Here is a 15,835-nt window from a genome sequence, read left to right on the forward strand (position 1 = left end):
ACAAGGGGAGTAAGACAGGCTTTTATCGTGGGCAACACCATTCCATAGACTGTAGACCCAGATGGATAAACGGGATAAAGTAGAAAGCCAAAGAGTGCATCTTCTCTCCCTCCTTCCCCCAACCTCTCTCTCTTTCTCTCTTTCTCTGCTTCATGGCTGTCATGATGTGAGCTGTTCAGCTCCCCAACAACATCCCTGCCATGATGTACTTAAAACCCCTGAAAATGTGAGGTTTTGTTGTTGTTTTCTCAAGTATTTTGTCAGAGCAACAAAAGGTCGCACTAACACACACCCAATGGTAATTCTAAATATAAAATTAACCATTTACAAAAAAGTTCATATCCCATTGTTTTAAGCATTTATACATAATATTTATTATTTTTCTTTTTTTTTTCTAAAAATACTCTTTAGGACCTCATGCTTCTTGGGATGCACTCTAAAACTTGAGCCATGTCCGCAGTACTTTTGGCATTTGTTATTTTTCCCATAAGATTTCCTGTTTTCTACTTGGGTCTCCCAGGTAGCGGGATCCTCCTATCTATGCCTCCTGCATAGCTGTGATCAAAGGCATGCACCATCATGACCACCTGTTCTTTGAAATAGGGTCTTGCTAACATATTTGCTCAGGTGGACATTGAACTTGAATTTTCTGATACACATTTCCCAAGTAGCTGTGGTTACAGACATGAATCACTATACCCTTCATTACTTTGTAAAAGAGAGGAGTTTTCTGAGATTCAAAAATAGGATTTGAGAATTAGGGGGTATTGTTTTCATTTGTATGCCAGGAAGTATATATCAAAATGGATTGTAGACAATTAAAACTAAAAAAGGACAACAGTAAAAACCTTCTAGGAAAATTTGACTTCTGCTTTGAGATGTGCATTTGGGTAAGTGGATATCTGTGTCCCACGGGCATTAGTTACTTGGGGTCAGGTGGCATCCCCCTTCGCCATGACAGCAAGCTATGTATGTTTGTTTAGCTGAAGCCCAAGTTAAGCTCTGAGAATTTTCTTTAATGTGCCATCTTTAGATGTCTCCAGATGCCTTTTTAAGAGTAACCTTACATGTGCAGATATATTTATCAACCGTAAAATACATACAGTGCTTACTTTACATCAAGAATTAGTGAGAACACTTATTTTTCTTTAAAAATGCTACTACTCTCACATCTTTATTTGCTCTGAGAGTGAGCGGTAACCCAGAGATCCATTTTCTTCATTTTCTGATCTTCCACCACAAAGAGTACAAAGAAGCACTGGAGTCCAGTGCTGCTGGCAAAACCACTGCTCTGATTCCCTGACACCTTCATCATAGATTGCATTTCTCCTCGTATCAGCCACCACCATTCACCCCAAGCACTTAGGATAGATAAGGCATCTCTCCCAGGTCTTTTAAATGCAGCCTCCTCTTATCAAAATAGCTAGCATTTTGCTCCAGATTTGATGTTTTTCTCTATCCCATTTTTTTCTCTGTATTATTTAGTAGCACCTGGAATGCACTATATTTTGCATTTAAAAAAATTATGTGTCTTTTTGATTTAGCCCCATTAGGGAAAGGAATTTTGTTTGCTCTGTGTATTTATGTGTCCCCAGTACATTGACCAATTGTGAGGCAGACTGTAGTACTCATTTGTTCAAAACAAAGTTGAGTTGGATACCTCAAAAATATGGTAGATATGCCTATCAAAACCCACTTTTTATGATAAAGCAGATGCTTTCTCATGCAGCTAGTCACCCTGTGTTTTTATTCACAATCCATGTTCTCTTTAACTTTTTCAAATAACACAGATTAAGATGATAAAGCAGTGAATGTCAGATCAGCCCTGTCTCCAACTCTGCTTACATATTACTGGATCCTTTCCCTCACTGGAAAATTTCTAAAGATGTCTGAGAATGACATTTACCATGAAAAGATTTGGAATTTCTAATGATGGTAGCTGTAACTTTCATCAACATATTATTCTTTTGATACTCTCATAAAAACATACTCTCATTTTTCTTTGTTCTTTTTATTACACATTTTATTCTTTTGTCTATTAATCTCTCTAGATTGGTATAATATCCATTTAAAAAAAAAGAAATTTCATATTGTCATGAAGAACTGTGCAGATAAATTCAGAATAGTAGTCTAAACACTTGAATTTTCTCCATACTTAATTAATGTTTTGGAAATGGGTGCCTCTAGAAACATACAGGATTGATATTTTCTTTTTTATTTATTTAATTTTTTTATGGTACCAGGGTTTGAACTCAGGGTCTACACTTTCAGTCCCTCCACTATCCCTTTTTAGGGATGGATTTTCCAAGATAGGATTTTGTAAACTCTTTGCCTGGACTGACTGGCTTTGATCCTCCATCCTTCTGATGTTTGCGTCTTGATTAGTTAGGATTATAGACCTGAGCCGCAGGCACCCAGCTAGCTGATATTTTCTTAGTATCTTCTCAGTATTTCCTTAATATTTCTACTTTTTAATAAATTACTTTCTCTATATGTCATGGAATTCTTTCAAGTGCTGTGCTAAATTGCCAAATAAATAAATAAATGCTTTCAAAGGAATATCAATTGCTGACCTTTCCGTTTTTAAGTGAAAAGAAGAGACAGATCTTTAGGGACTACATTTTAATTACTTCAACACACTCACTATGTTGAGTGATTATCCACGATCCTCTCTCCTTGTCAAGTTCACCTGTCTTTCCTTATCTGTGTTCTTTTTCTTTCTCTCTCCAGTTGGTGGCATGCTCATTTTTCAACCACCTTGGCATCACTTATAAACCTTGATCTTCCTTTTTCTCCCACATTCAGGCTGTTCATCCAACACATTTCAAAATTTTGTTATTTCTTCCTGTTCCTGTCCTTAAAAGCTGTCAATTCCTCTGTATCCTTAAGCCAAAAAATCTCATCATAATATCTTTATCTACTGCAAAATGTTCTCCTCACAATTTCTTTTATGCTTAAATCACATAAATTAGTAAAGCTCCTGTTTTCCATTCAAGGTGATTATACTTTTTAATTTAAATTACTTCTGACTCAGCTGATGTTGAATTCATTCTGACTCACCCTGGTTCTCCTCTTTCAGATGGTCCAAATAGAACCTGTTCCTTTTGCTTCTGCACATTGTATCCAATGTCAGATAGTTTGATTATAATTATTTCTATCTCTGGGATAAACAATCTCATAATTTTTAATCCTGAATCCATCAGGGTGGATTAGGATATGCTGTAGTAACATGTAAAGTCTGTATTTTAGCAGCTAACATGCAAAAGACAATTTCTTATCAATACAAATCTCAGGCTTAATCCTGTCTGAGTAGTAGTTTCCATTGTGTCATTTCTTTAGTTTCAAAGATGACAGAATAGCATTTGTTGAGAACATTGCAAGTTTGTGGCAAAGGGACAAAGCATCCTTATACTGGCACTCAAATTTTCTGGTTGGAACTGTTATAGACCACTTATGTTCATCTATTATAAAATTAAATCACATGATAATACTCAAGGTCAATGGGGTAGGGAAATATATTTCCTCAAGTTTCACTCAAGGGAAGAACAGCAGCCTATTGGACTACAGTAATGTTACCTTCTACGTGTTCACAGTGGCTTCCACCACCACCAAACTCTAATATGTATTTTGATAATGAAAATTCAGTTGATTTGGAAACATGAAAGGTATAATCTATCATTATTCCTCTGAAATGAAGTTGTCTATTTGAAGCAAGGTTCTGACAGACTGTAACTCTGAATGGCAGAGTCAGGGTAAAATGTATCTGTAAAAGGGAGTTTCAGAAGGATAGATAGGAATGATGACAGTAGGCTACTGCCATTCTTGTACAATTGTATACACAGGCATTAATGCCAACCACTTTTATTCAAATATGAGGGACAAAGATGTAGTGTGCATAAAAGACTGAAAAAAATCAATTAGAAAATGTTTTAGAGAGGATGCTGTTGTAGGAAATTATCTTGACTAAGTTCAGGACCCATCTCTGAAATGCAAGATAAAAAACTGATATGAGATTCAAAGATTTGCTACACAACTGAATTTTTTTTTTGAGAATTTTTAATCCTCTTTTTCTGAAAATACAAAGAAATATTCTAAGGGCTGAAAAATCTGTTATTTTCCCAAAGCAAAATTGCTCATAAATTTCTTTACACAAACAATGCTATCTATGTGTGACTGCTCCTCACTCCTTTTACATTCAAATAGTTGGGCTTCTTCATGTATATATAGTTTCGTTACTATTAAATGAAAAAATTAATACTTGCATGACTTTACATATATTGCTAACATTTTTTCCCAGTAGTAGATTTGAACTCAGGACCTTGTGCTAGGCAAGTGCTTTACCACTTGAGCCACTCTGCCAGCCTATATATTGCTAGCATTTTAAATATTATTATTATCCATTTATTCACATGTGCATACATTGTTTGGGTCATTTCTCCCCCCTGTACCCCTCTCCCACCCTCTCCCCCCTTCCCTCCTCAGTTCCAAGCAGGTCGTGTTCTGCCTTTATCACTAGTTTTGTTGAAGACAAGCCTAATAAGGAAGACAAAGTGTTTTTGCTAGTTCGGTTAATGATAGCTATCCAGATATATTTCTATCATTGCTTTCATGTACACAACTGAATTTTAACATTATCAAGGTGAGTTTCCTTATTTTAACTAAACATATGCTGCATTTGGGTTTAATAATTGATTTTTACTTCATGAAGTCTTTTCAACCATAAATCATTATTTTAATTAAATCATAACAAATTTTAATTTTAATATAGAGGCTACAATTTTTCTAACTCTTTTCTATTGATATATATTAACTTGATTATGACATTTCCATACATAAATATAATGTACTTTGACGATTATAAATTATTAAGTAAATTGAATATGTCAGTGAGTTGATTTAAAAAGTTCAAAGTTTAGTAAATTATAACAATATCAGTCTCTTATTGGCTGACATTAGATCACAATATCAACTGATCTCCAAATATAATGCTGTAGGCAATTGTAGAAATGATTTACTTTGAAATCTGAAGTAATTCTGGGAATTTTCTTGAGCACTGGTAACTATTCTTACTCTGTGTAAATTTCTGTTAGAAATTGTGGTACACACTTTGTTAACAGATTGTATTTTAAACCTATTCTCTTAGGGATCTTGGTACATCTCTTACCAACTGTCTGTATTACATTTTAACTTTTCAGAAAACTCTTCCCATATTTTAACTGAAGTCTTTTTGAAACTTCAATTTTTTTTTTAGAATAATTCAGCAAACTGGAAAAAACAAAACCAGGTTCATTTTATCTTTTCCATGAAATAATTTCATGGAAATTTATGTTGTTCTTCCTTTATCTTGTTCTTCCTTTTTCCCAAATAAATTACTTAATAGCTCTGATGTTTTTTGATTGGGAGGAAGTTATAGATTCTTTAATTTGATCACATTCTTCAGAACATTTTCATACATCCAAGAAATTGTTGCTATCTCAATACTTTGAGTTCTTACTCTTCTGAAACTTATAATCAAATGGGGAGAAAATTAGAGAAAAACCACCTGTGTTCATATGTAGTAACATCATTTAAAGGCTCTTCTAAAGCTACATTACTATGTGCTTAACCCATGATACATAGAACTTTCATTCCTGTAGTAAATACTGTGCGAATACAATCAACTTAGATGGTATATTTGTTCCCATTGTTATATTTTAAACTACATTAACACCATGGGCAGCATTACAATTATGACAAGCTATTCAGTAATATATGACTTCAATTCTTAACATGCTTTTATTTAGAGAACTCTCTGTGATATCTTTTTTTTCTTTCTTTTTTTTTTTTTTTTACAGTGCTGAGGATGTGACCCAGATCCTCAGACAAGCTTGGTATGTATTCTACTACTGAGTTAAATCCTTGCTCCTGAATGTTTGAATTCTACTTTCTAGCTCATAATTTGCCATATCATAAGCAAATAAGCGATGACTTATAAACAACTTAACAATCAAAAACCCTGGAAGATTTTTCAAGTTTTCATGTATTTGGATGGAATTATTTACATGGGATTTATGTTAAATTCAGTCCTAGGTATGATGGGTTGTAGAAAGGAAATTAAGTGCTGTTAAGTTAATGCTGGAAATATTTGACAAGTGTCAGGTTGGATCACCAGAGACAAATTTGTTTGTACCTCTTTGCTGAAGTTCAGCAATAAACCAAAGTGCAATGATTTATTGTTTTTCATCCAGCAGAGAAGAAAAGCCTGTTTTTTCTCTGTACAAGTTGGTAATCACAGAATGCTCAAGAAAGGCCTTAGGTAGAAAATGCATTGAACTGCATAGAACTTAGCAATTTAAGGAAAACTGCTGTTCTTGTCTTGTAAAAAAAATGAAAGAGATGATTGAAACTTAAGACATTAAGAGGTAAAAGAAATTGAATTCTCAACATTAATTTTTTAAAGGACTTAAAGAATTAGTTCTATTTTTTCTCAATTTAAAAGGAAATTTGTACATGTAATGTGCTGAAAGAAAATGTAATCTTCAAATTCCATTACATAAAGGGTAAACACAAAATATATTACCTAAGGAATTTATTTACAGACAAGTACCATAAAAAACAATCTTTTTGCATTTGTTACTGATTAGATTCGGGAAAGAAATACAAATGTTTTCTAGATTAGTATAGGTTCAGATTTAGAGAATTCTAAATCCAGTTCACATTTTATACAAAATAAAATGGTAGTTTTTACTAATAGTACTTTGATTTGACCAATTTTTCTAATGTAAGAAATATTTTATATAAAATATATAAATAAAATCAATATATAGTCAAATATTTGACTGATTTTTCTATGTCGAATAAAAATAGGGAAAAGGGAAATGTGACTCCCAAGGAACATGATCAAGAGAAAAAACAGTGAATATTTGTATAAAACCATGATTTCATTTACCTTGGCTTCCTGTGAAGTCCTCTGAACTTAAGAAAAAGCTTTATTCCATGAATGTCTCTATTTCTCAAGGAAGTAGAGGAAACGATATATCATTGACTTCAGTTTGTGTACCCCTAAAGGGGGCTACTGTTGGCTCACAAGTCAATTTTTACAATACTTACAGCTTTGCTTTCTTTAACAACACTTTTGCTCAGAATGTTCTTTGCTGTCTGGGCCTGCCTGGCAATTGATCCTGGATTTGGACCTGACAACTGTGAACTAGCAGAAAAATGATGCTGTAAGAGCTGCCTTGCCTGACAAAAATTCAAAGGTCTGTTTGGGCAGGTTATAGTTCATGGCTCAATCACAAACAACACAGATTCTTATCACCATTTCGGCCACATGGATTTTGAAACGCAATATATATTTGCAATAAAATGTAATGCAATACTCATTCAAAAAATATTATAGAATACTCTGGATAGGTTCTGAAGCAGTATCCCATACTCAAATACATTAATATTTCTATAGCCAAAAAATATAATGGTCACAATAAGAGGAATATGAAGCAATTATAAGACAGGTTATAGCAGTTTCGGTTCACCTTGCAAAATGAATCAAATAATTTTTTAAAATATTAGATTTCAACATGTTAAGGATGAAGAAAATAATGACAATTTCTTAGAGTATTACTCTCAAAAAGAGAGTAAGCAATATAGATTAAAGAAAAAAAGATGCTTTGCAGTGTTTTGAGAGATTGACAGAGTTTCACAAGAAGAATAAGCTCTTTAAAGATGCAAATTAGCTTTTTATAGAAAAGATTCAATGATGATTAAAAACACATAGGTTAAAAAGGGTGAAATGAAAGATCTGTAATTATAGTGAGGATGTACCAAATTTCATTGGACAATAACTATATCAATAAAGATTACTGCACATTTTGAAACTTTTGAATCATAAAACTTGTTTGCAAGAGTTTCAACAAAATTAGCTATTTTCGAAGGGAATGATGACAAAATTTGAAAGATGTAATAACCTGGTTGGAAAACTCAAGAGCTGTTCCTTTGGAATATGATCCACACATATGCTTGGGTATTTTTGCTTTGGAAAAGAAGGGTGATACTCAGGCAAGCCCAGACGCGACAGACATTATCCTGAATTCAAGAGATCTACCTAAGTGTAGCACATCTCTAAGTTGTGAAATTGGACTTGGTAGAACTACAGACCCAAGGGTTTAAGAGAAGAAAGGTAACACTAATCAGTACCAGAAGGTGAACACTAGCTTTTGGTCCTGCCTTTAGCCTTATAATACACTAGGTATCAGACTGTGGCCAGATGAGTACTAGAAAACACCTGAAGTGTGACCAATAGACAAAATGCATAGTAATCTGAAGAATGAATTCACAGTGTCTGGACTACCAATAGCACAGGACTTTTTATAGTCTGAAGAAAGAAGAGAAGAATGGATATATCTCAGATTAGAGACCATAAGAGCAACTTTATCAAAAGTTTTCATTTCGTTCTCCTGTTATAGGCTGATAGTTTCACATTTATGTACAGTGTTAGTGGCCTGTCATCTCTTGTTTTCACATACGGATATTTTCTTCACAGTTAAGTACCTATATATTTCTTAGACTCTCTTGATCTGTCTCTAAGAATTTCTTATTGAGAAGTTTCTCAGCTATACTGTAGTTGTATTTTTTAAGGAGTATTTATGTTAAAATAATGATATTTTTCTGTTTGAATTAGGGTTATTTCTAAGTCCTCACTTTACTTTGGTGACTAGGGGACAAAACTGATGCTTAACAAGGTAACTAAATTGGAAATGTAAATGTCTAAAGCTATAAATACACTATAAATTGCCTAAGAAATTTTTTTTCTAGAAGACATACAAATACTGATTTCAAACAAACAACAGAAAAAAGAAAAAAGTCAGTAAGGAACATAGTTGAGAGAAATTTTCAAGACTAGGAAGATCAGCCTGCCTTATCTCTTTATGTACAAATTATCTTCTCCACTCAATACCATGTGAAGAAACACCCTGAGAGGAACAAAAGCATTAAAAATAAGTGGGAATTAATATTGGGGGAACAAGTGTGCCCTAAGGATGCCATGGAAAATAGCTTAACAGAGCAATGTCAACATTTATAAAATACTCACTTTTTTTAGCAGTTATTTTAGGAACCTTGCTCTCCTCTTCCTATGTCCGTTAGTGTATATAGTATTATGTATACTTTGTTTTAAATAATAAAATTAGTTTATGATCTTTTTAAATTTGTTTCTCTATTACATTTTGAATGACAATGGGGTAGGATTATATGAATCATGAAAATTACATATAAGCATTACATCCATTCAACTATTTTGCAGATAAGGGATGAAGGATAACTGACAGAAATTAAGTGGAACTTGTTTCTCTATCCTTACGTCTGTTCCTTTAGTCTTTTCACTTACTTATGATTAACATTTTTTTTACTTACTAATTAGCAATGTGACATTAAGCTGCCTTTCAACTGACTGAATCGCTTTGTACATCCAGCAGGGTTATTTGACTTCAGAGTACCTGACATTCTAAACTTCTGTTTCTGGTAGTCTTTATCCAAATAACTTTGATAAATTCCTGAGATAAAATTGAAAGTAGATTTAATAAATTTTTTTCATTTTCTTAGTACTTATTTCATGTCAGAAGCCCCTGTACTGATAATCTCATTTTAATACATCTGAAAGAATACTGAGAATTAATTTTTTTCATATTTGCTATCTTCTCTTATACTCAGGAGGTATAGTTTACATGAGTTTTATCAAATGATTATCCATCTAGTAGATGCAGAGAAAAATAGGCAAAAAATGAATAACTTCTTTTATTAGTGGTTATGATAAGGACTTTTGGTCTTGATAAAGAACGTTAAGTGCTCATGCAATAAATTAAATAACTATTTAGTGCATAATATATAGAAAGAACTTCATAGTACAGAACTAAACATGAATACATGCCTTTTTTCAAAAGAATTTTAATCTGGCAGAGAGGAAGAAGTACATCCAACATTATTCAACCTCTTCCCAGTAATTATTGATGTAGACACAATAAAAAAAAGAAGAAGAAAGATCTCTCTTAGATTTCTTGGGAAGATGGAAAACACAGCGTTCCCTTAAAAACTAATGTCTCAAAATATTATTGGGACACTATAATGTTACTTTTAAAAACAGGAGTAGAGTTATTGATTGTACTATAGTATAGCCTTTGGAAAAGAAAAATTACCTATAATATTCATAATTGCATTTGGAATGGTGTATAAAATGAATTTTTAATGAAACAGTTTTAAATATTTTTTCAAATAATTCAGATGACTTCTAAAAGTTTTGGCTCATAGAAATAATAAACTAGAAAGAGTATTGGTGATATATTGACAATAAGAAAAAGCTGAATAATCTGAAATTTAAGTATTTTTCCTGATGTTATCAGATCACTGCAATCATAAGGCAATAACATAATCTGAAATCTGGGGAGTAGGATGCCCACAAATTTGCTTATTGAAGCAGATCCCTGAAGACCATAAAAGTCAGTGAAAAAATACAGCTAGAATGGTAGAGTGGTAAAGTGCTAAAGAGTGGGTATCAGGAGAACATGAAGTAACTTGAGTAACAAATAATGGAGGGGTGTTGTTTTCTATTGTCTGGAACTCATAAGGAAAATCAGAGAGCATCTGAGACAACTTTTCCTGTCCAATTGGACTAGAGATGATAAACAGAAGTCACCACTGAAATTGTACCCTACTTTTATACTCTGTACCCCAGGAAAAGAAAATCTTAGCCATCAGAGGGAATAAAACAAACATTTTCTCTTGAGGACACTAGTGAAATCCTATTGCACATGGTAGAAAAGACCCTGAGGTAGAGTCAGGCATGTTTATCTATTTGGAACAGAAATGCTTAATCATTGTGCCTTAAAGCAGAGGATTCCAGAATATAAGTCCTAAAGAAAAGAGAAATTTAGAATTTTATGAAATATTATAAGTGACAGTGGCTACTATTAAGTAGATAGAAATCAGGACAAAAGGAGCTTAAATTTTTGTAACATAAGAAAGTGGAACAAAATGATGAAAGACATGGAAGTAGGCAAATTTGCCATATGATTTATTATTATTATTTAGAACTTTAATAAGGCTGTAGAGAGAGTGGTTGGTAAATTATGATCATTGGAAGGAAGTTGACAGTTTCAAGAGTAAAAATTCTGTCATACCAGGGTAAATTAGATCAGATACTTTGAAATTTTGGATAATGGGAATTGCAGAAATTGTAATGGCTGATCAACTAGAATCTGACATACAGCTTGCAGTTACAAGACTATAATAACTAGTAAAATTGAGTCTTTTTATTTTTATTTACATATATGTGTACACACTTCTTGCACTATAATCACCCTCCTAACCCCCTTTTCATGCCAACTCCCTCCTCTCTCAGTGACCACTCGCCTAAGCATTACTCTGATTTTGTGGAAGGGAAAAACAAAAAAAAAATGACCTTTTTGCTTGTTTAAGATAAAGGTAGCTACACGGGGAGTTTTCTTGTGATATTTCCATGTATATGTGTATATTAACCTGAATTGGCTTATCTCCTCTAATTTTATTCACTCTACCTTAGTCCCTTTTTTATGGTGGTTTTAGCCAGTTTAAGATTTCTGTATTCATCTTGTCTAGAGAGTATATCAACCACATTCAACTTCTTACTTTCCTTTGTTTACCCTTTCTCTGTCATATGTGACTTCCTTTTAGTATGACCAGGGTTTCATAATTTTGCTGCATTTGTATTAGGCCTATATCCCACATATGAGGAAGAACATGTGGCTTTTGGCCTTCTGAGTCTGACTAACTTCACTTAAGATGATGTTCTCCAGTTCCATCCACTTACGTGCAAATGAAAAAAATTTCAATCTTCTTTATGGCTGAGTAACATTCTACGGTATATATGTACCACATATTCTTAATCCATTTTCAGTCATGGGGCATCTTTGCTCTTTCCATAGCTTTGCTATAGTGAATAGTGTTGCAATAAATATGGGTGTGCAGGTGCCTTTGTGGTAACCTGACCCACAATCATTCTGGTATATCCCCAGGAGTGGTATTGCTGAATCATATGGCAGTTCTATTTTTAGTTTTTTGAGGAGCCTATATACTAGTTTCTGTAGTGGTTGTACTAATTTACATTCCCACAAGCAGTGTATGAAGGTTTGATTTTCCCTGCATCCTTTCCAACATTTGTTGTGATTTGTGTTCTTTTTTTTTTCTTTTATTCCTATGTGCATACAATGTTTGGGTCATTTCTTCCCCCTTCCCCCTGCCTCTTAATGGTTAAATATTCTAACAGGATATTCTAACAGAAGTAGGTAGATTCATAATGTGATATTGATTTGCATTTACTTTATGGCCAGGAATGGTGAGCATTTTTTAATGCTTTTTTAGTCTTTTGGACTTCCTCCTTTGAAAAATCTCTGTTCAGTTCATTTGCCTATTTCTTCATTGGGTCATTGATTTGGGAGGGGTTGAGTTTTTTGAGCTCCCTGTATATTCTGGGTATCAGTCCCTTGTCCAAAGTATAGCTGACAAAGATTTTCTCCCATCCTATTATACAGAAGCTTTTTATTTCATGTAGTGCTGTTTGTGAATCCTTCTCTTTTTTTTTTTGTTCATCTGAGTCTATATGTCTTTGCATCTTCACATGCCATTCTCTCTGTGATACATCCATGTTTCCCTTTCCTGTCACATTACATTAAGCTCTGTTCTAATACAACTTAAACTTAAATTGATTACATTTACAAATACCATTTCCACATTAAGTCACATTCATAGGTACTAACCTCTATGTTTTCAACCACTCTTTCTGTCTTTCTCTCTCTCTCTCTCTCTCTCTCTCTCTCTCTCTCTCTCTCTCTCAGTCTTTCCTTCTTCCCTCAGCCCACCCCATTTCTCTCTCTCTCTGGGTAGGAGAACACAGTATTACCCACAGTAGCTATGAACACTAAAGTAAATTTAAGGTGGTGTTAGCTCATTCTAAAATAATTGGAAACTAAGAGCAAGCTCCATGTGATAGCCTTTGCTTAGAGTGTAGGAACAGGCAAATTGTTCTTACATATGGGACTACAACTCATCTCTGTGGAAGACACCTAAGGATACTGGAGAGTGAGAAAAGTCTCATGTTTTTCAGAATATTTAAAGAAAAATTCAAGAATCGAGAAACTATTGTTTCAGAGATCCGACTCCTAAGAAATAGCCTACATATTATGTGGAAAATGGTTTTTATTGCTTCCCATAGTCATTATACCTGCTTGTTTTGGCCAGAACAATTATCATTATAAATAATTACAATGTCTATTCAAAAGAAATGAAAGAAAAATAAGAAAAAATAATTGAAAACCAGCATAGTGAAATAGAATTTAGGATATTTTATTGTAAATCATGAATCTCTTATGTCATGGAAGAAGTCAAACTAGAAATTTTACAAAAATGTGCAAGAGAATAAAAGAATGAGTACAGATAACTGAATTTGGTTATTTAAAAGTGATAACTAACCTAAATAGGTAATTTCTAATGAAGTAGGAAATGCAAGACCAGCATTGTAAAAAAGAAGAAATTATGCACATGCTGTATACAGAAATAGAAGTTACTAAGTATGTTGTGGTAAAGGGAAAGAGAAATGTAATCATTGCTTGCTGACACAGTACTTTGGAGGGAGAGTTTTGTTTGTCTGTATGTGTATGTATGTGTGCACTTGTGTGTGTGTCTAAAGAAGACAAGGATAAGATAATTACTACTATATATTAATTGATTTTTCTCCCTTTTTCCAATTTGACAGCATTAGAAAAGATTCAGTGTTTAATTAGGGGAGGTTGAGAGCTCATTAAGTAGGTTCCACTTCCTTTACAGTTTGATTCTTACTTCTAATAATTATGTGATCTCAAAATGTAGATATGTGCATATCACAGCATCATCTACAGGAAATCCTTAAATTTAATTGAAAAAATGGCCTACGGTTTTTAATAGATTTTTTTCCCTTAAAAAACTGCTGAACCATTTGAGTAAAAGTTACTCACTTTGAAACACAAAATATGCTTTGTAAATAAATTAGTCAACCCAGAAAATCCAGTATTTTGACTCAGTTTATTTACTAGCTATGTTTAAAACAACCAACCAATTGACAACTGACTGATTTTTCACTAATTTCATTATTTAATATATCAATTATTAGTCATGCAAAATTTATTCAATTGTGATGTGAGACAAAATATTTATTTATGCATACTACCATAAATTATAACAAAACACTGAAGGCTAAGTGCTAACCCAACACACTTCTTTGTAGGCATGCTTAATGAACTTTAGGAGAACCAAGTAGAAAAATAAGTATGTTTTAACTCATTATTCCTTTGTCACTTTTATCTGTCCATGGTTCTGTAAGAAAGACAAGTCCTGGGAGCTTTAAAACAATATAAAGATGCTTAGTTATTGAGAGAACCCACTTTTGGTTGGAACAATACTAAATAATAAAACTTTGTGTGGTTGAAGCACTTTGGATTAGTAATTCATTAAATACCATGATTTCAAATAGAGATTTTTGTTTTGAACTTAGTACTTACATTAACTTTTCACTGCATTTTTCAGAATGTTCTCTAATTTTGTACTTGTGGCTGAGATAACATTTGTAAGCACATCATCAGTACTTGTATTCTTCCTTATACATCATACTGCATTCTTCCAGAAATTAAATTTTGTTGAAAATAAAAGAAAGAGAAAGTAATTTTCTCTTTTATTTTTCTCCCACATGCATATTTTACCAAAGAAATGAATTTCAATATCATTCTGTGGAAGCATGGGTTTTAATTATTTTCTCAGGGACTGACAATTCCAATTTCCCAAGTGATAAGTTAATGTGTAGTGCTCGATTCTACATCACATTTCATTATATGCAACTGGATAATACCCCTGTGATAGCTATTCCCTTGAAGCAGACCACTAATGTACCATTCAGTACACTGCTGATTTAGTACACAAAATGTTTCTTCAGTATCTAGAAATACTGAACAAAACACTAAAATTATGAAATTCACTTGCTGAAATATTTTAATAATACCAAATTCTTTGTAGCTGGTAAGGCAATTGCAAAAAATGTTACCAATAGTATTCATAATAAACTCAAGAGCTGCATATTTCTCTTTCTATTTTACAAATGAAGACATTGCAGCTGTAACAGGTTTTCTTTCACTGAAGTATCTTTGACTGTTCAGGCTAGAGCTGGACGTTTTACATAGACTTTCTGACAATAAGTGTTGGGCTGTTTCCTATAGCATGACTTCTGATAGTTCCAGGGGTATGAGAATATATTTAAGTCTCTTCTAAGAAAAGGAAACAGTTTTATTAAGCTAGCAGCTTTTACTGCCTAATCTAGTAAATGTCATGCAGAAATACCTCAGAATGTTTGCAATTCATTTTTTAAATAAATTAGTGCTTGAAAGAAAATGAAATACATGTGCCCAAATAGGATATAAATTATATTTTTTGTCTAAGACTTCTGAAAAAATATGATTGTTGGTTAGCAGAACTAGTGTTTCTCTAGCAGTAGAGCAGACGTTGCCTTTCGAGTGACACACTTGAGTGGGTGGTGAGTATTTCAGATCAGAACATTGAGTTCTTGTGAACAGACAAAGAATATATAATGGATGGATTTACTTATTTTTTTCTTTTGGCTTGGCCATCACACAGCCTTTTAGAATTAAATGCCAAGTCCTCTTTAATAAAGAAAACAAGAAAGCAATACGAGGTAAACATCAGCTACAGATAACCTGTATAAAATATCATTTCTTTTTGCTTTGCTTTCTTTGGAAAATAATTCCAAAATGCTTAATCAGGCTGCTCTCAAGCATATTTTCTCTTTACT

At 33.1% G+C, this 15,835-nt stretch overlaps 1 protein-coding gene across 19 annotated transcripts in view; it reads left to right on the forward strand.

Moving 5' to 3' along the window:
• The window catches only part of LOC141411442 (uncharacterized), a 313,736-nt gene that overhangs the window by 98,735 nt on the left and 199,166 nt on the right, over positions 1-15,835 (forward strand). For 17 of the 19 annotated variants that reach the window (XR_012436174.1, XR_012436181.1, XR_012436180.1 and 14 more), the window contains one exon: positions 5,835-5,870. Coding sequence is in view for 2 of the 19 variants with exons in the window: in XM_074043157.1 (XP_073899258.1) it covers positions 5,835-5,870 (36 nt within the window). In the remaining 17 variants the exon portion in view is untranslated. Of the gene's footprint in view, positions 1-4,461; positions 4,640-5,834; positions 5,871-15,835 lie in introns of those variants that run through there. The other 2 variants (XR_012436187.1, XR_012436186.1) reach the window with 2 other exon arrangements.

This window comes from Castor canadensis, chromosome 10 (genome assembly GCF_047511655.1).
Source record: "Castor canadensis chromosome 10, mCasCan1.hap1v2, whole genome shotgun sequence".
Taxonomy (NCBI): Eukaryota; Metazoa; Chordata; class Mammalia; order Rodentia; family Castoridae; genus Castor; species Castor canadensis.